Genomic DNA, 22388 nt, shown 5'->3' on the forward strand with positions numbered 1-22388 from the left:
CCAAATGATTGAATCATAAAAATGTTAGTGCGCTGTTGAGAAAAACCAAAGCCGAAAACATGGCAGTACCCAAGCTAAGTATAAAACTATAACGATTTTTCTTGTTTGCCATCCTCACAAATTATCGTTACGTTTACGAAATTTCTAGCAAATTTCAGTTTTTCATCAATTTTTTTTTTGCTACTCTCTGTCTCTCCCCTTCATCGGGCCATGTTTAATTCAAATGAACCAGAGCAAATTAAGAGCATTGAGCAACAACAAGCGACCATTCATAATAAAACAAAGTGTGTACGACACATAGGCCAACAAGAAAACAAATAAACCGCCACACTTCATTTTGATGACTTGTTACACTACTCCCACATTAATGATGACACATGCTACACAAAAAAGGAAGAAGAAGAAAAGCGGAGCGCATATCTTTGACCATTTTGCACATAAATGTTTCATATTAAATGGAATGTTTCTCATAAAGGTTTCACATTAGACAATACATAAGTTTGATTTTCATCATCGCCGGAAACATATTTCGCTTGTTCTCATCATATTTATTTGTTTCATTTATTTTTTTTTTGTTATCCAGTGCGTTTGTTGTTTTTTGTGAACTTTTGTATTATGTTCGTTGATTTGGTGGATATACTGTGTTGTTATTACACACATACGTATAGAATGCAGCCTCTCTCTTTCTCACTTCACTCCCGATAGTGCTCCGAAAACTTTCTCTTTTCTTGCTTTGTCGTGTATTTTATCTGGTGCTTTTTTGGGGAGGCTTGGGATTCTGATATAAAAATGCCACACTTACGCACCGGGGCCGATGCGAAAAAATGTGATAAAAACAAAATGCAATAAAAGAAAACAACAAATGAATGCTTTCTGAAAAAGTTAATGTTTTGAATAAACAATCTTGAGCATGGATACCGAGAGTAGCAAATGTTATGTATATTCAGAAAAAGCGTTCGTTGACGACGACGAGGAAAAGAATGACGATGACGAGAACGACGATGACGAGGGCGGCAGAGACGACGAGAAAGCAAATAAACATTCTTGCCCTCTGCTCCATAAAGAACTCTCTGTTGTTGACTAATGACGTTTGAAAAGCGAACGAAAAAAACATGTCTGCATTCTTCTCTCGCTCACCTTACACATGGCGACGGCAAGGAAGGTGAAAAACAAGCGTACGGAACACACGAATAAAACGGGAGAGGAGAAAAAAACAAATAACAACAAAAACTACCAATATTTTATTTGGGTTTTTTCTATTTGAAAAGAAAAAAAAAGTCTATGTATGCATGGCCCATGTCTCCCTTGATTCAATTTTATTCTCATACTTCTGTGTGTTATGCTTTGTCTTTTACATTTTACTACCCATTCCATGTTTTCTCTTTAGAGAAAAAAGAAAGAAACATTTTTCCTTTTTATTTTCCGAAGAATTCACAAAAATACACCGACAAAACCAGACAAAACATCATTTTCAGATTGATTTCCATTGAATTATAGTGTTGTTGAGAATTGTTTCGTCGCATCAATAAATTGACGATGAACCTTCCTTTTGAACCTTTCGACGAATACCTCTGCACAAACATCAAAAATCATTTCGATTTCATGTTTTTCGTTGTGTTTCTTCGGTTGTTCGTTTTTTTTATTGCTCTCATTTCATGTCATTTCCAATGATATTTGGTGATTTTATTGTCTGGAAACGAGTGATAGTAAAGGGCTAACTTTCTCAAAATTGTTGCACTCTGTGGCTACATCGATGTGGCGAACTCAATGGAAATAACCGACATAGTTCATAAATTCGCAATCCAAAATGAAAAGAACTATAATTTTTTCTGTTTGGTGTGTGTTTGTGTGTGTGTATGCGCATAGTCAGCCCGTATATCATTGGTACCGAAATTATACAACACACGCAATGTATGGCGACGTACGCAATTTTGGATTATTTATCATTCAGGTAAACGATAAAAGCGCACACGGATACACGCACCAAGCGAGGCGCTCAAGCATCATTGATGCGTAGAAAAAGAGAAAAAAAATAGGGAAAAGTAGCGTTGAAAAAGCACATATATAGACAAACACACGCACACACACACATTCCGTACGTGCATATCTATGCACGTAACCATTCTCTCTGTATATTTTATTTGAAAATTATGAAGATGGGTGCTTTAGAATGTGATTTATGTGGGTACAATAGGATCACTTAGATGAACTGAAGTTGAGCACAATGTTTTATGTTAAATTGCTATTTATTATTCTTTTATTATGTTTCTATAACTCCTCCTTTATTTATTGATGACATGGAGACAATTCTCCTTTCGACTTTCGTTTCACCAAACACAAGATGTTTCGACTCCATAACGACGACATAACTTTCTTTCTTTTTTTCTCAGTCGTTTGTTCGCTCAACCGTTGTCGCGTTCTGACTCTTTTCAAAATGGAAAAGTTTTAGTGAATGCGAGTGGGCCGTTTGTGTTGTCATTACTCTTTAAATATTTCGTGCATTTTCGCTTTCGATGACCCTTGTGAATGGGATACAGATATTCCAAAATGTTCACTATCATCAATTCGACAGGTTTCCAAACACAAAAGGCGAGAGAAAAAAAAACGCATCTTTCAACCAAACGTCGACGACTCTTTCATTCTCAATGCCAGGCGACCTTGTAATCGAATTGAGTTGTAAGCTTTGGCTTATTCTGAAGTGTCTGCATCATGACCACGACGTGCAATATTAAATTTTAAATGAAAATCGATAGTAGAAGAAGAAGAAAGATGCTCAATTTGATTGGTTTGATTTGAGAATCTCATGTTACAAATCGTTATTTCATTTTGGCTGGACAAGCAATCGTAATTTTTGACATATCGACCAAGTCTGAATTTATGTTTGCAACGACCCTTGATTCCATTTTCGGAATATTTTTATTTATATATCAACGACGTCATATCTGAAATGTTTTCCATATTTTATTGTGTTCTAATTTAATGGAATTCGATTGTTATTCAAGGTACGATCGATTTTTTTTTTCATTCATTCACCAAATTATGTTATGTTTTTGATGAAGGTATTACATGCGCCATTACATGCTAATCTTTTTGTCTATTATTTAAATGAAATTTATGTTGAAAAATTATTAAAATTTCGCATTGTGCTAGTTAAAAATGCGAAATTAAGCTTGCATCAAATTGGAAAATCAAATTGAACTACCCACTTCAGGCCGACCGAACATTTCAAGCCAATTGTGTGTTTACTACCACATCGAATCGATATCAAATTAGAAAAGGAAGCACACCTGCAAACCCAATAAGATAACAAATGGTATGCATAAAATGAGGTAGATTGTCGAGTGTTTGACGTTTGGATGCTATTTTTCATGTTTCTTCCCTGAACTCGATTGAAATATTTTTTACAGCCACCGTAATGCCTCTCGATACTAGTGATTGTGACAGTATTTTCCCCATTGCAACGCTTTTATCGGGGACACTTCAGAGAGCGAACCAAAACAACTTAAGAACGAACCGAACAACTGAAGTTTTCCATGGAATGGAAAACGATGATTTTCTCAGAATTCTTGGCTTGCGTTCCATGTTTGCTCATCCAATCGTCTTTGCTTAGATGAAATGAGCACTGTTCGATGAATTTTAGATTATTCGTTTTCAATGTGACAAAACGATTCGTCGAAATGGGCTTTGAAGTGTATTAAGTGTGCTTTCAAGTTGGTCGAATCGATTCCGTTTCTTTAACAATTCGAATGAAAACTGCACACCTTCTGCGGTAGTCCCAAGGCAAAGCAAAATTTACGGAAATACTTATTGACAAACGGCAGACTCTATTCGAATATCCATGACGGAAGTTCCGTTGATAATTTCAGTGGTGATAAAATTCCAATATAATTTGAAGGCATGAACACATGGAATATTTTGCATGAAGAGTAATTCTAAACGGCCAATAAATAATTGATATTCAAAATCGATTGACTATTAAATATAATTTAGCAATTAGTCGGCAATAAATGACAAATAATCTCTGCGAGCAGAGAAAGGTAGCAAGAGAGGGAGAGAAAGAGAGAGAATGAGCACGAGCATGCAAAACGGAAGCGATAAAACTGAAAGCTCGTCCAGTGTTGTTGATAAAATTAATTGTACCAAATGCAAATAAAACGCACTTACAGCTGCGCAACATCCCATTTGGACCGGTTGCTTGTGTTTGATTGCGTGCATATACCACGCGTTGTTCCATATGTCGATGGATATGAATGGTAAATAACATGGACACAAGTCATCAACGGTGGATTGATTCGCTAGTTGTCGCAAATCATGTGACATTCACCTGACTTCTGTCATCCGTAACTCAATCATGCATTCCACTTAGCATTCAATTAAAGCGAAAAATAAAATGTTCCAAATATAGGTCGAACGAATATTGATTTTTGTGTGCATTTTTCCATAGCTGACTAAAGACAGAAAGCATGCTAGAAAATACGAATACAACGGCACCGTACACCTCGCACAGGTAACAGGCAACAGGCACAAGTGATACACTGAACGTAGTCATAATATTTTGTGTTCGTCATCGGAACAGACATGTCAATTTATAGGGTTGTTGGTAATATCTGATAACACCATCGGAACAGAACGGTGGTCATAGTTGCAACATGCAACAATAATAGGGATGGCATTGTGAAAATGAAACTGCCAAATGCAAAACCATCTTATTCCCGATAGAGCGCCGATGCATCGATCGTTACGCACGGCATTCAAATGAAATCGAATGAAATGGTATGAATCTCAAACCACAAATTCATCGGTATTTCTTATGTTGTGCATTCAGTTTGGTCAACTAAAAGATTTGTGTGTGTGTGTGTGTGTGTTAAAATGCAGTTGAAGCACGCCAGCGAGTGAGTAAAAGAGAGAGGGAGGGACAGAAAAAGATGTAAACTATGCACATCTGTACGTCTTCATCCATATGGTTCCGTGCGATGAGCACGCATGAAATATCATCAATGCATTTTTGCAATAGTGTTGGCTGTTGTGTCGTTCTGTCGCTGGACATTGGATTTCGAGTTGTTTGTGCACATGCTAATACGTTTAATGTTTGACATGCATTATCAATAATTATTCATTAGCCGATGAGCATAATGTAGTTGGCGAAAGAACCACGAAAAAGGTGAACATCGAAACCAATATATAATCAAAACGGATTGGCTTTTTGGCTGCCGATGCTTTTAGTTTTACCAGACAATTTAAATAAATGTCCTAATGGCTACTTGGTTATTTGGTCAGTTTGAAGCGTTCCACATGAATACATCAAACGAATGCTGTCATTCAAATGAATGCACTTGATTCGTCACCCCATCCGCTTATATTTTTTTTTGCCTTTATCTCTTCTTATCTATTCGTTCAACGTACGAGAGAGCAATTGCCCAAGCCGACAAATGCATTCTCAATAATCATATTTTTTTTGTTTGTGTACACCTCTCTCTCTCTCTCTCCCATTTTTTTTTTGTTTGGCAAAAAGTTGATTTTTTTCCTCTGTTCGCAATGGCAACCAAATTAAATTTTCTCATTTTAAGTGCTTACACACTCTTTTGCTTTGCTGCTCATCCTTTTGGCCGAAATCGAGTCGCATAAATTTCATCATTTTATGAGGTAAAAATACTGAAATGGGATACAATTTTCAATGAAATTATCAATTCACTGGTACACTGAAACCCTAATGTATATATTATATCAATTTTTCGGAATGGCATGCAATTGGCAAATAAAATAAATTGAATGAAATTCATAAAATTGTCCAATCCAATTTGCAATTTTGCATTTTCATGAGTTTCATTTTCATGTGGTATGACAAGTGCTCCGCCTCTTCCAAATGGATTTATGAATATAAATACTGCGGTTAATTGGTGATTCTTTTGGGAATGGTAACTAGACCAAAATAGAATTATTGAATGCTGGTTGAATAACACCGCGTTGTGCTTTAGAATTGCAATTCGGCATAGCTTAAATCGTTGAACCACTCTCCCATTATGGAATGGTACATACATGTATATGTGAAAGTAGATAAACACTGTTTTGCAAAGTTAATCCTCATTAAATGTCGATTCGTACTAAATTCGTTTCAAGTCATTGATTATAAACGCCGTTTATACGTGTCAGTCTCGCCATGAATTCGTGATCAACTTAACCATCAACACATATACACAAGTCGTTGGGGACAAAGATGAAGCAATCTGATGATGATGAAAAGTGAATTTGTACTCTAACTAGATGATCGCATTTTTATGTCACGCGCCACACAAACAACTTTTCGACACAAAACTCTCACACTTCCCATTCTCGACGGCTCGAAAAGTAATTAAAGCAATCGGGGCAAAAGAAAGGGAAAGTAAGCGATAGCTAAGATGTGAACAAAGTTCACTATACACGTAAATACATGTGATTTACGAAGCTTTTTTTAATTAAAAAGTTCTCCAAAAACACTCACAACATGCGTATATGAGGTGTATGTGTGTGTGTGTGTGTGCGTGCGTATTGACGCGCCTTTATGTATTGTGTCTGCATACATGCATTCACATTTGGATATTGTGTACATTGTACATTTCGCGTATTTGTGTACGAGGTGACAACACTCGCTTTTTTCGATGGATGGAGTGATTGGAGCGTCAAATTTAAATAAATTGTTTCATCGACGGGAAATATTCTAAAAAGATCAAACACACACTGTTATCGTGTCGAGGATGCGTGTATAGTTGTGCGGGCCTTGAGCAGCGGTGCGTATATAGAGAAGCAGTAGCGCTATAGACACAGCACTATGTGTTATCAAGTACTTGCTTATTCAAATAGAATGGATTACGATTCACACTTAATTTTCATTCAAGCTTGCGAAACCAGCAACAACATCCATTTCACGCTCATAAGTTAGTGTTTGTCATGGAAGCATTTAATTGTCAACGACGAAACACCATTTTCACAACGAGAGGCACACACACACAAGGAGGAAGAGAGAGAGAGAGAGATAAAGCGAAAGAAGGGGGAACTAAAGAGGTAAAAATTAGAGAAAACAATAACAAAACTACATATCTATTTATCAAATGACATCTGAAATCTTTGCACATCTTTGGGGAGAATGACACCGAGATTTCTTATGATATTTGTCGTATTATAGCTCCAGTGATATGTGTATAACAATAATACTTGTCATCAACATCGAGCTCTCGAGACACGCGCACGCATAACGCATAACGCACAACGTACGACTTGTGAATTCAACTGATTATATCTGAACGTTATAAATAAAGAGACTTCGATTATCTCGATTGACTTCCACACAAGTTTGTTTTATTTTCGCTTGATGATAATGGCACATTGTTAACCTCATCCCTGTAGCAGCCAGACATGCTCTTCCTCACTCGTTTCCTCCTTCGCTCTATCGCCATTCTCCTTCCGCTCATATTCGCTCTATCGACTACGTCGATGCGTTTTGCTTTTGCCAATGGAATAAGTTTCGAATTCATTTGTACGACACCCATCGAAATACGACAAAAGAAGAGGAAAACCAAGGACACATATGGAGTGTGTATGTGTGTGCAGCAAATTCATGCGAAAGCAACTTATGACTAACACAAGAATTAATTAAAACTTTATTTATCACTGTAGAAGATATGCGTAAGATTAACTAACAACAAAGAGACTGTTTGAGTCTTTGACTAGTTTATTTTTTCTCCGTTTTGTTGAATGTACTTGTTCGGTCTAACCCCAAACGCTTACGTTTGTGATTTTATGGCAAACAAAGTGGATTTTCTATTACCCTTTTTCTCCGCTCCAAGGTAAAAAAAAAACCAAACCAAACCAAAACAAACCAAATACTACGCAACCGTTCTACACATTCCACGATATTGGCAAACCGAAAGGTGCAACTGAATAGGTGACAAGAATCGTGTAGGAAATGCTCAAAATATCACCGGCTTATTCCGTGCTAGTCGTAGCAGCGTTCTTGCTTGTGGCATTTTATATGTTGGGATACAGACAATTTTCAAGTATAATATGCTTATCGGCCACTGGTAGCTCATGACTTTTTTCCCGTTCGCTTCGCTTCATTTCGCTTCGTTTTGTTTCGGACCGAAGCTTCTGACCAAATCAGTAAACTCTTCATGCTGATACGCATGATTTATTATTATGCTTGAGTAACGCAATTGAAAAGAATGAACGAATAGAAGCGCTTTAATCACGCGCACTATTGCTGGAAATACACCTTCTTTAATTTTCTCAGATGATAAATCGACTAGACTGAATCGAAAAACAGTCATTAGAGTATGTAATCAAAACAAAGGAAAATGTATATGGCCCAAAATCCAGTGCGGGCCAATCTACGACTGCTATTGTCAAACGTAAATGCACGTTTAGTAATACACGAAGTGTAGGAATGTAAAATAAAGACAAAAATGGTTTATTCAACTTCAATTATAATGCGGTGCCAAACCGTATGCGTCGTGTATGTGTGACATACGCGTGCAACGGTTTAATTTGGCGTTCCCTAGTCACCAGGCGCACACTACTGCATACGAATGCGTATGCAGGTGTGCACCTAGTCGGCTTTACATACATTTCATTTTACATAGCAACTTAACCACTACACACGTAAATGCTGCATAATATTAAACGCACCCATTAATTTTTCATTGTTTTTCTATTAAGAATGGATGCGTTTAGTATTATGTGACTTGACACCAGCAGGACACTAGCAGTCATAGGGGCCAATACGAATTTCTAAACAATGACTCTACTATGGCTGAAGCATTAGTTATGTATGTGTGTGCACTTGAAATGTAGACCGATTGCGTCATCAGTTTCACGAAGTTTCGACCACTGTGACGACATAATTCAAACATTTGAACAAATCGAAACAAATCTACGAAAAAATGCTGGAAGCAAAGCCAACAAATTGGGAAAAAAGAGAAAAGTTTATGTCTGCGAATATTGCTGGAAAAAAGATTACACACGCCCACTTGTAATATTTCCTTCGTAGAACAGCCGAGCGGAGAAAAAATAGAGAAAAAATCCCGCTTTATTACACCATTGAATTGGGAAGTGAAGAAAAGTCTAATGCGTTGTATCAGTCGAATATTTATCGAATTTATATTTTCATAATACATCCCGAGCTCCGATCGATTGGAACTTGTTGACTGATTATCGCATATTTTCAACACCACTGCTGTAGGCTACGACGCAATGATTATATTAAAACGATAAACGTGCTGAAATGGAATCCAATAAACAAGCAATTTCCAGAGATCAGCAAAATCGATACATATCCGAATAATCTTGACTGTAATAGTTCCTATGAAAAAAAATGGGAGAGAGAGAGAGAGAGAGAGAGAGAGAGAGAGAGGGTTCATTCGCTCAAAACACGCCAGGAAATTTTTAATTCATTGTCAACGATTCGGCTCAGCTGGTTCCTTTTCGTTCATTGTTTATATTGTTTGAAAATGATACTGTAACTGAGCCAAATTTTAATTTCAACTATTAAAAATTCCACACGCCTCGACGGAGGGAAAATTTTCCCTCTGAATTTTGCTTCAAAACAATCTACATTACAACATTTAGGTTAACTGGTTAGAATCGCAATCAATTTGTTTTGTAAAATAAAATGGGTGCTTAAGTCAAATAATGTTCCCGCAATTCGTGTCCCTCCATTTCTATTTCCCAGTATTATTTGAATTCGGCGAAGTAATTTGTATCTTCTTTCTTTCGGTCGAATTTGTGTTTTTTGTGTGCTTTAACTTCATTCATTTCTAGTTTCACTACCATACTGTAGAAGTTGTTTTCTCCTTTCTACACTGAAAATCAGTTGTGTGCGTGTAGTGACGAGGGCCGGATAAACTTGGCAAACGAATTTATAGCACAATTTCCGCATACACCTCAGAACTACCTGTTATTATTATTGTGCTAGGCATGCTCCATCATTACGGGCCTATTGTATTCGATCGAATGACACACGGTTCCGGCAACTCAATGCAAAATTGATGCGCACATTCGTTCAACGGAAGGACTTTGTAATGAAATTGAAATCAATTTTTCCTACATGAACGAATTTTCTTTTTATAAATATTTAAAAATGGTGATCGACGAATGTGCGAGCTGGCAATTTACAAAACATCTGTTTAAATAAATGAGCAACTTATTTGTAGGCTCACGCATATTTTCAATTCAAATTGTCGCCTCGTTGTGCTGCAAGTGCGTATTTGTATTGACCGTAAACACACAATTCGTTCAAAAATTCGGAAAAGCAAAACCAACGGCAACAAATGAAATGCGGTAAATACACGAAACGTTTGCCATTGGTGTGACATAGCATATTTGATAAGTTCGCGAAGTTTAACGTCGTTCGAAATTTTCGTCCAAATGATACATATATCAGTGCAAATGGAATCCAGATTGGCACAAGGAATTGACACAAGTGTTTAAATTGCTGGTATTTTGTAGCTGTAACAAATGAAGCGAAATTCAACACAAGCCAAAAGCAAAGCCATTTACTATATGTTGGCGCCCAAAACATTTCTTGATGGGATTCGATTCGAAATCCATTTCTATTATATCCAACTCTCCACCTCTCCGTCTCTCTCTCTCTCTCTCTCTCTCTCTCTCTCCTCTCTTAGACACTCTCTATCTCACATCTTTTCGCACTTTCCCTTCGCACATTTCTCAGGCTTAACTGAAACTCTGCGAAATTCAAGAGACAATCAAATGTAAAACTTTTCGGTATGGTGCGGAATGTTTTTTTTTTCTTCCTCAGTTACGAATCATTGGTTTTGGTTTGGTTCGGATTTGACTACACGATACCAATAGATTTCCGTTCGGTATTCGATAAATAAAATCTTAAAATGTTGGAATGCGGTAGAAGAATTCCGTTCACATAACAATGGCACTTAAATGGAAATGGGTTTTTAAAAAATGAGCATGAAAACACACATATATTCATTATTGTTGATATTTTGTTTGTGGTCGGGATCGTTTGTGGCGACGTGTGGTGTGGTGTTGTGTTGTGAGTGCGTTCCACAAGTATATGCGTACGATGCTTTTGGAAAATCGGCTCTGGGCTGGAATTCTAAGTCATTCCACCAAAATCGTTCGGAATTATTTTTTTCGTACATAAGACCATATTGGAGTGAAAGAGAGAGATTTCACTATTTTTCAGCGTCCCACCGCAATTATTTCTCACACAATCCACTCTTCCTTGAGTTATCGGAATAGTTCCGGTGGAACGCTGAGAAATAGTGGAATCTCTCTCTTTCACTCCAATATGGTCTTATGTACGAAAAAAATAATTCCGAACGATTTCGGTGGAATTCTTAGAATTCCAGCCCTGCTTTCGACATTTCACTTGAAACTCAAAACAGACAATGCAGAATTGTGACGAAGAATACGTATTTCAACACACACACACACGAACAAACACCGAAGTGTGAACACATGAATTTGGCAATTGGATAGTCCCATACACTTGCAGCATTGAAAATATTCAGAGCATTGAAAACTGATGTGAAAGCTGTGAGTAAGACGCCTAAAAACGGAGAGAGAGTGAGTGAGAACCCGAATCGGGCTTCATAACAATGGCTATAACTACACACATTCAGTCAGTTCAACAATAAAGGCAGCCAAATTGACGTAATAAATACAAACACACTGGATGCAAAAAAAAGAATAAAAATTGCGGTTGTCATCATTCCTTACGTTTTATTTCCTCTTTGTTCTCTCATTCTCGGCGAAGAATGCTATTTTGGTTTGATATGTTACATATGACAGTTTGCACGCTATTTATGTTATTGAAAATGTTCTGGGCGAAAAAAAAGCCACAAAAAAACACAATTTTCAGCTAAAACACTTATGTGTTTTCAAGATACCTGGGTGTTCAGACAAGAGCATCGCAAATATTTTGGTAAATTTCGGTCTCTCTTCATTTTATATTGGTGTTATTTCTTTCTGTTGGTTCTCGATTTTTTTTTGTAACACATAGTGTTGAGAGGATTTTTTTTGTCGGTGCTATCGTTTATTTTCTTCTTCTTCCTTTTTACCGTATGGTACTCTCCTATACGATTCACAGTTCCAGTAAAACATCACATCGAAACGCGTATCATGCGCATAATTTTGTCCCTGACAAAACATTCCGATTGAGGTTGTGCAAATACTTTGCACTCTCAACAAAAACAAAACACAGAAAGACAGAGCACAAACATAACATTAAGACACATTGTGTCTCGCATTTATTCCGACACCATAAGAAAAACAAAAGTTCTAGATTACTTTTTGCATTCAAATTTAATGTCGGCTTTCATTATTTTCACGTTTTATGTATTCTAATCAACGATACTTACCAATGGGGACAGAGAATATTAAAATTTGCTCTCTCCTAACTTTTTGTTCGGCTTTCGCATTTGTTACTATTGTTGTTTTTCTCTACTCTCTCTCTCTCTCTCTCTCTGCCTTTTTTTCTTTTGTGCGCGCGCGATTTTGTTCTTTTCTTTCCGGCTGTTGTTCAAAAGCGTTTATTACATTATTGGTAACGCCATTAGCCATTAAACACAAAATCAATCACAAAACCAGATCTTTTCAGTTTGTTGTTTGCTTCTTGGCCCAGAAAAAGAAGTTTCCTCTCCGGTTTTTTTTTTCTTTGCTTTCGTTGACGATTTTTTTTATTCATTCAGAGTTTCGGAAAGGTTGATGATTCAATGCCGCATTGTCACTCATGCCTACGAGCAAAGTGCCATACTTTGACCGAAAATAGAGAGAAAGAGCGAGAAAGTGGGAGAGAGAGAGAAAATGAAAAAAACGCAGCAACTACGAGAATTTGGGCTCTTCTTTAAGGTGCGTTTTTTTTTCCTACATCCAAAATGAAAGTCGAATTATGTTGTGGCCCATAAGGCTGCCGAGCAATTGCTTGTGTGCAGCCGCATCATACATGGCCAAAGATATAACCTTTGATTCAACTTCGAACACGACGAAAGTGGTTCAAAAACTACAATGAGGCAATAAACGGGAACGACGACGAAAACAAGAATGTACGTACATGTGTATTGTCTTGAGTTCTCTTGTGAAAAAGAGATGTGCTGTTAAAAACAAATCAAAACTTTTTCCTCCAATCAAAATGTTTTGCTATTTGTTTATTTTAGAGCTTTGTTGGAACTGTTTAAGCTGACACACACACATATATACGTATACACAACCGATTCCACATTCCCTCGTCTCAATTCTCTATCGTTTGTCCATCTTGCTTTGACGCGTTCGTTTCACTGTAGTCCGTTCGGGACATTTGCTGTGCCCATTTTCACTTGTCTATCTTATTCCCTACACTCTCACCGTATGAGTCGGTGCTCCATTTTTTTTTGGCTCGGTAGTTTTATGTGCTCCAAGTTCGGAAATCTTTACGATTTGGTTGTTATGTGTGCATAATGCGTAGGTGAATGTTTTCATGATATCATTCGAATCGCACATTTACATCAGATTGTGTGGAAAGCTGGCGGCTAAATTTTCCACGACATCATCTACAGAGAAGGAAGAGGGATAGAGGATATGAGCAAGAAAGAAAGAAAAAAAATGATACAAAACTTTTATATTAAAAAAAAAAATACTAACGTACCCTTTCGACATACCCATCCGCAACGCATGAAAATGACACAGCATAAACCGAATCATTTGAAATACATGATCTGAGAATTGCCACGTATAGTAACAGTAGTTAAACCGTTTTTTTTTTCTTCAATTTTTATTCCAAACTGTTTCAAAACTCTCTCGTCCTTCTGTCTTTGTTGTTTTTTGTTTCTTCTTATTATTATTATTATTATTTCTCTCGTTCTGGAGCAGCGAGTTGACTATCATTGCTAAAATCAATCCTCATCATAAGCACGTTTTATGATTGGGGCGCATTTTGGGAAATCAATTTATTTGGAAACAATGAGTGAAGTTCATATGGAACGACATACGCTTGAGGATTTGGCTTAAGAATAAATTGAGCGACTAGAGCGCCAAATGCCTAATACCTAAACGAAACGCTTCAAACCAAAAGATGTTCTATCAAAATGTAATTGTATTAAATTTACCGTTTTAGGCTGCACACACACTTGTTGTTAAGTATTCCAAGAGTTCGTGCTCTTTCCTCAACGCCGAAATATGATATGGAGTGCGACTGAATACCACTGTGTATATAATGTTGTTCACTTATTTCAGCTGGATTTTGGTTGTGTAAAATATTCCCTTCATCCACCCTCATACTTCATACACATGTGCATATGAAGTGCAAGTTTTGCTATTTCGATTCTTCTGCTCTCCCAGTTTGTCGTGAGTCTTTTACACATATTGGTCCTCCACTCCATCAAACGTGCTCCTCTCATATACGGGTTCATGTAGCAGATTCAATTTTTACTTTGATTACTTTATAAGTGTTGTCGCAATGTATATTTGAATATCAAGACATTTCCATTTTGGTTCGCTTGTGATTTGATATTTGATTTGTCGTTAAAACAACGCACATCAAATGCTACTCCCAATAGTCAGATAGTCACTTTGGCATTGATTTTGTGATCCTTATTTTTGTTATTGTATTGCAATATAGAGTCATATATGAATCGTGATTTTTTCCTTTCTTTTACCCACACCAACCAAATACACATATCCATATGAAGGCAGTTATTGCTTTTGCTGTATATTTTCCTTACAATTTTACAATAGAGTGCATCGAAATTTGATGACTTTGGTGTAACCTTCTCTTCTGGCCCACGAACACCACACAAGTTATAACAATCGCGATTGAGATGTGCAGGAACATAAACATAATGCCGCCAAACGTGGTGTTACCATACAAAATACTGTCCAGTCACATTGCAAAATTGAATCCTTGCGATCGCGTTTCAATTTCTCGATGAAATTTGATTCCATGCCAATACACCTGTTGAACTTGGCGAAGAATACTGTAAATACGAATACTGCTGATTCATGGTCGACATTAGCTTTTGTAGCAATTCGTTTCTCGTCTTTTTTCGTCACTTTTTGTAACACCCTAATCAACAAGCTGGTTATATTATGTAATTCCTATGGTAGAAATTCCTTGAGCAAGCGAGCGCGCATATTGTTATCCTTGATGTTGATTTATGCTCTGTGAATGACTTTATGGGAAAACAAGACCAAGAAGTGAAAAATACAATGGCAATTCAAGTGGGATTTTTGCAAGGCTTCAATCCATTTTGTGTCGTCTTTCACATTCTTATCTATTTCACTTTTGCAAATATAAAACAACAACCAATCTCTTTCGTTCGCTAACTCTGGCTGAAGTTCAAGCATTCAATAATTTTTAAATTTTTTCTTTCTTTATTTCTTTTCTTCGTCACTCTCGGCTTTGTGCTCTCTTTGGTTATTTTGTTTTGTGTTTGGTTCATTCTTTTTCATGGTTATATCTTGTGTGCGTATGGCGTTTATTTGTTTGCTCTCTTATTTTCATTGGCTTGAAGACGAGAGAGGGAGAGAGCACAGTCGTAAACGAATACCATTTTATGAATCTTTAATCGAATTCCTCCCCGGCAGTTCGAATCCCGCAACGAAATGATGAGTATATGGTGATTATGGTCACAACAAAATATATGGATTTGTCGCAAATAAAGTGGAATATGTTTGGTTTTTTTCTCTCTCATCGATTTCGAATGATGGTAAAAGTCACAGCAACCAGTCAGTCAGCCAACCAAATCACTAGCCAAAGATATGGAATGCGCAAGCAAAGAAAAAATCACGAAAATTCTATTTTTATATGATGCCTTTGGTACACGTTACATGTTTTATTCATTTTTTTTATTTGTTCAGCAGAATAGTAGCGAATATTACCGGTTTTTCTGCCATGTATTTAAAGTGGATCTATTGAATGCTCTCACCCGGTTCACAGATTTATTATTCAACGACACACAAGCCAGGGTGACAACCGTTTCAACGGTTCGGCGAAATTGTTTCGCTTTTTTTTCTCTTTGTTTCTCTCTGTTTTTGCCTCTGTCAAATAGAGCCCGAAACGCTTAAAGTATGAGTAAGTCGCTTGAGCCAGCCGAGGGTATGAGTTATCACACTTGAACATATGTCAATTCAAAATGCACTCAAGATATTTAAGAGGATACAATTGTTGCTCTGTTCGGAGCAAGAACAGCGAGCAATAAAAACACGTATACACATATCTCAAAGGCGCTGAGCAACCGTCAATCCATTTTGGCATCGATATGTACTCAATTCGATTATGAGAGACAAATGATGGATTTGTCGACGACGAGAACAGGGGATAAATGGATTTTCTTTTGTTCTTGATTTGATGCCGCACCAAAACACACAGATTTTCTCTCTCACACTCTTTTCACTTCCACTCGCAAAAACATGTAAATATTTAGCGCCTTTGCGCACTGTTGACTTTCGACCCACAATAATTAAGATAATAGATTAATTCGCTGACAGCATTTTTTCCCATTGAATAAATGCGTCGGCACAAATTCCACCCTCGAAAATTGCGAACTGTTAACATTTGAATAAAAAAGCACGCACACTTCATTAAATATTTATTGAGAAAAAAGAACGTTTCTATTTTTCATCTCATCATTTCCTTTTCTCTTCCCGTTTCATGTCTCTGTTTTTTCGTTTTGCTGTGTGCACAGCATTTTTTGCAGCAAAACCAGTGAATGTAACAGAAGAAGCAGAAACAATACGCCCAACCTTTTGTAATGCTCGCACCACAGGCACCGGCATTCATAACAATTCTGTCTGTGTATTTTCCGCGAGCAACGCGGATTGGATAGTTTAAATACACGAACGTGATTTGAAAAAGATTTTAAAAGATTATTTAATATAAAAATAAACAGCAGAATTTATTGCGATACAGAACAATAGAGCACGAGAAAGAAACGTGTTGTGTGTGAGGGAAAGAGAGACAGAGCGAACAGACTACTGCAAAACTGTGTGTTGAGCAAAAAAGCACGTTACGAGTGAACATTACACAGAAATGGAAACGTTAAGCTCGGATCACGCACTTTTCTTAGTTGCCAATTTTTCGGAAAAATCAACGATTTTAGCGGCGGCGGCAACAGCAACCAGCACCATGGCCGATTTATTCGACGTCACGAATTCCACGAATGCGACAAATTCCACGTCATCCATTGACCAACCAACAATAACACACAAAATCGATTGGACTGATTTGGTTTTGGCATTGTTGCTCTGTGTGCTCATTGTGGTAAGTGGAATCTTTTGCATTTCAATTTTTCATGTGGTTGTTTTGTTTTGGATGTGTTTTTCTTTCTCTTTCTCTTCTTCTTTTTCACCTCATATCACCATCATCCATTCCAAGGACATCAGTACGAATTGTGGCTTTCATCAACCACCATCACTGACCACAAACATCATTTAATTATTATTATTATCATTATTGTTGTGTTCGAACAGATAACCGTTATTGGAAATACATTGGTGATATTGTCTGTGCTGACAACCCGACGATTACGTACTGTTACCAACTGTTTTGTGATGAGTTTAGCCGTAGCCGATTGGCTTGTAGGCATCTTTGTAATGCCGCCAGCGGTTGCCCTGATGCTTGTTGGTAAGTGGACTTTATTTGTTTCGTTTAATGAAAAATGCACTGAGAAATCCGATTTATTGGATTTCGAAATGACACACACACACACAGAGAGAGAGAGAGAGAGAGAGAGAGAGAGAGAGAGAGAGAGAATTCCAGTGATCGATAGAATAGTTTTGTGTGTGGCAAATCGGATTTCTAAATATTGGCATGCTTGCAAAGGTTTGATGTGCACCTCACACCTCTTGAATAATTTCTCTGTGCGGGCATATCAAGACCACACGAGAAACATTTCCGTTATCATAAGTATCTCAAGCGAATCCTCAGTTTATAAATACAGGGTGAATTGCGAAGCAAACTAAGAAATTATGGTATAATCTTTCGATTGCAGCTTGTACCTAATTGACGAAAAAAGCCTTCGATAAGCTCGCAATGTTCATACGCGCGATATTGATGCTTACTCAACCCACACGCACAATTAAGCGAAAACCATACAGTTGCGCAATTTCAACACAAGCCGCATATTTCAACAAGTATTTTAACAATTTAGACTAGACTTCGCCGTTCAAAGTTCAAAATTCCCATTGCCGACAGAGAAACGTAAAGAGGGCAGGATGTGCGGTTTTGAGTTCATTGCATTATAAATTTAGATCCAAAACTGCAAATCTGTTCGAGTTAAACAAATCGAGAAGTACAATCTCAAGAATGTTCAGAATGTTACCCCAGCCAAATTAATTTGGTTTCATCGTGTGGCGTATGAAAAATTTCGATACCAGAAAAAAAGTACATTAAATCATAAATTCACTGCATCATTGCGTAGGAGTATACTACTACTAATGGCTATAGCCATTATGGAGGTTTAAAAAGAATAAATTGCTAGACGATTCTTAGAAAAATGACTGTGATTATTATCTTGATGACACAAAGACACATTTTGGATTATCAAAAAGATGAAATGCTCTTGTGGAAAATTTCCTTTCTAATAAATCTACTTCAGTTCGAATGAATGCGTTATTTTTTGCGTCCGACACCTTTTTGGAACACAATGAAAATGAGCAAAGTGCGTATAATAAATCCCTGATTTATAGACCACATTTACACGCCTTCAGCTTTAACAAAAATGGAGCAATGATACGCATCTTAGATTTATATCTCTGTCAATAAAATGATGGAAAAAGAAAATATTTGTCTTTTCACAAACACTCACCCACTCGCACATACACCAAGATAGTGACGCATGAATAGCGAAATCGTTTCACACCAAACGGTTTTTCTCCGAATCATAAGGAACTTATCAAATTCGCCTCTTCGGTGAACAGAAAAAACGGAAAAAATAAACAAACAGACGATGGAACGTTTCATTTTTTTTATCATTTCTTTCGACTCTTTATGAAATCTCTCCTGTAATTACGACTCGCTTTTTTCTACTACTATTCAACAGTAATTTTATTATCGTAGTGCTGTAATGGCCACTTCAAACGGTACAATTAAAGGTTCTGTCATTCACAGGTTTCACTGTGCGTGTGCGTGCATTCTGTTGTCGATGCTGTTGTTATTGTCGTCTGTTTTGATATCTTATCTGTATCCATTTCGTTCTCTGTGTGTTTTTTTTTCTGGCGTTCAATGAAAATTGATAAGTGTTTGTGAAATACAAGCGTCGCAAATTTTTCTCAAATAAATAAACAGGTGCACAATTTTGACAAGCACATGATGAAAATGCGTCATAAAGAGAGAAAATGAGTGAGAGTAAGAGTAAGCGTGAGCGTGAGCGTGAGCGAGCAAATGAATGAGCGAAGTACATTTTGATAGATACGAACAATAAAAATATCTATCGATTTTTCATGGTAAAATTGCAATAAACGGAGGGAATAAGACAGTGCGGAAATATAATCGCATTATCTCAAAAAACCAATCAAGCAGCCGTTGTATCTCTCCCTCTCCCTCTCCCTCTCCATCTGCTCATTCTACTTTGCATGATGGAAATTATAAATTGGCATATTTTCATCGAAAAATATTGTCCATGAAAAGTACGCATTTAGCGTCGTTAACCTATGCAAATTAGAACTCTCTGAACTGTATAAATAATATGGCAATAATAGTCGAACATTTTATGTAATAATGAGGGATAGATAAATTATTATCTACGTTGAAGTGTACTTTTGTGTACCGTTTATTCTCTTAGCAGCGAAGCAAAAACTAAGCGCAGAGGTTCCGCACTGTGCTGTGTGCGCGTTAAGAAAATTTGATGTAATTTGAATACTTGTTTGTATAATGGTCCACGCTCTCTCCCTCTCTCTCCCCTTATATACCAACAACAACGGGATAGTGACGGAAAAATACACACACACACACCTCCTATAACATAAGAGTCGGAAAATTTTCACGGTAAACTTAGAATCGTTCTCAATTCAAGAATTTTAATTGAAATCATTATGATATCATGACGCCAAACAAAGTTATTACCAAATTAAAATTATAATTTAATTCATAAAAGATGTTTGAATTGACGCATTCAATGCTAGAAACTAAAGTAATTTACAGAGATTCATTGGCACTCGAAAACTTTTAAAATAGGTCAAAAATAAGTCAACACATGAAAATCTTATGCTGAAAAATTTCACTCCCTCTTTCTTTGCATGCTTCGTCATTCTCTCCCCTTCCCTCTACATCCCAGTCGACAGTCATCAATCCAAATGTAATGCGCACAGGATTAAATGTACCATATCGATGGCAAAAAGAAATATTGAATGCATTTACATTCACGGAAAATATCATAACTTGATTTGACTCAATAATAGCAAAGTTTTGCCATTTCACAAAGTGTGCGATATTTTGACAGAAATGTCTGCACTTTCTTTTATTCTTTTCCTTTATTTGATTTCACTTTCTACATTCCCGTTCTTCTATGTCTTGCTGTTTCTCCGTTCGGCAAATGCAACGATGTTTTCTTTCTTTCTGAGCTTTCTGGGTGCGAGAAATGGAGACCAAGGCTTTCTATATGCCCATAAAGTGATGAAGCTTTTATCTTTATTCGCCAATATAAATTTATATGCAATATAGCCCAAATATAGAGCGTATACCCAGGGTTATATGTGAAATATGCACAAAAAACACGGCAATTATACACCCATATACGTGGCCATTTGTATTTATATGAAACAATTGTTTGAAGTTGGAAGCCCCTAGCCCACATAGACGATAAATAGATAGGCAAATTTAAATTCAGCCAATCATCGTTCAGCCTACGCTTCATTGACAGTTTTATCCCGGCTAAATAAATCCTCATTTGATGAGTAAACACTAAACACAGTGTATTTTGCAAAGCATATCGTAAGTAAATCGATCGACATGGGCCACGAAACGAAGAAACCAAATAGAATCACATCAATACCGCCACTCTGTCTTACTGCTGACGATTTTCAAAGCCATTGCGAAAAGAGAAAAAAAAATCAAATCAAACACACACTCACCAACTAGTAGGAAATGGATCCAATAACAATGTGTGTCGGTCAATAAAGATTCCCATTCCCCGGCAACGTTGATCGAAAATTAAATCAACATTTAAATACGGATGTGCTTGTAATGCATTTTCATATCATACTTTGATGTATAACGAAAATCAGTGGGATTTCCAGCGTGTCACGACAATTTTGCACCGTAAGTGCGTTAAAATACCGCTTCAGGCGCCTGAGTTAGCAAATTCAGCTCAGCTCAGGCCTACTCAGCAGTAAATATGCAATCTCTGGTTTATGGAATAAAGCATGCTAGATCTGGCATGGACAATTGAATTCATTTTTTTTTTTGGAAGAGAAAATACCTCTGTATATATGTATGCAATTGTTTTGGTCGTTGAATTCTTGAAAATATTCTGCGATGTTTAAATTGTAATGCGATTTTTGCATGTTGATTCAGATTCAGTGTGTGTACACTGTACATATGAGCAAAAACACGAAAATCGGGAATGGTTAGAAATTTTTTTTTTATTCAAATATCGCGGTACTGTGGTCTTTTTTCTTTAAAAGTGATCCTAAAGTATCGGCCAATACCATTTTCATATGAAGGTAGGCATTTATAGTGTGCCATTTCAACGTAGTTGTGCTTGTGCCTCGTTTTGTGTCAAAATAAGCGAAAATACACAACCGAACAAAAAGTCAATTTAAATATATAATTTTCGTTATCATTGCTATTATTCAATTTTATTTATTAGATTACGATGTAATCGTGCTATTTTGGCAAATTTTGCAATGAATACATCTTATTCATGTGCATTTGAAGGCTCTGAAAGGTGCCGCAAATTGGAATGTAACCTTCCAGTCTAAAATTCCCGAAAGTTTTTTTCATGTATACCTTTATCAAGAATAATGACGCTATATTAGTTTTTTTTAAGAACTTTCTGCCTATTTTCTGGAAAATAAAAAATATTAGTTACTTTATTTGACTAAAACACTTAAACGAGCCTTCAGACATGTGTAACGAGCCAGTCTTTGTTACATGTTACATTGAAAAAATCGAGATCATTTGATGACAGGTTTTTTCTTTGTAAACCAATCCAGAACTGAACACCACAAAGAATGATAACACTTCTATTCTTTTTCTACCCATTTGAATCAATTTTGAGTGTATTATTGCATTTATTTCAACCGTCGATGTACTTTGTAATGATCCAGTCTTTTATGTGTAACCTTCCAGTCCTTTTTTTGATCAGAGAAATCGGAATCGTTTATGACAAATTTCTATTACAAATCGATTCCAAACCAAAAATCATGATAAATTCTCGTATTTCTATTTTTTATCGACTGATTTGAATCTA

At 36.7% G+C, this 22388-nt stretch overlaps 1 protein-coding gene across 1 annotated transcript in view; it reads left to right on the plus strand.

Annotated features, from left to right (window-relative positions):
- Positions 1 to 22388, plus strand: part of LOC129578489 (5-hydroxytryptamine receptor 7-like) — a 52579-nt gene that overhangs the window by 17082 nt on the left and 13109 nt on the right. The window contains exons 3-4 of the mRNA XM_055467175.1: positions 16665 to 17239; positions 17449 to 17602. Coding sequence (XP_055323150.1) covers positions 17009 to 17239; positions 17449 to 17602 — 385 coding nt within the window. The 5' untranslated portion in view covers positions 16665 to 17008. The remainder of the gene's footprint in view (positions 1 to 16664; positions 17240 to 17448; positions 17603 to 22388) is intronic.

Source organism: Sitodiplosis mosellana, unplaced genomic scaffold, assembly GCF_009176505.1.
Source record: "Sitodiplosis mosellana isolate CC-2019 unplaced genomic scaffold, AAFC_SMos_1.0 Smas_scaffold_6226, whole genome shotgun sequence".
Classification (NCBI taxonomy): Eukaryota; Metazoa; Arthropoda; class Insecta; order Diptera; family Cecidomyiidae; genus Sitodiplosis; species Sitodiplosis mosellana.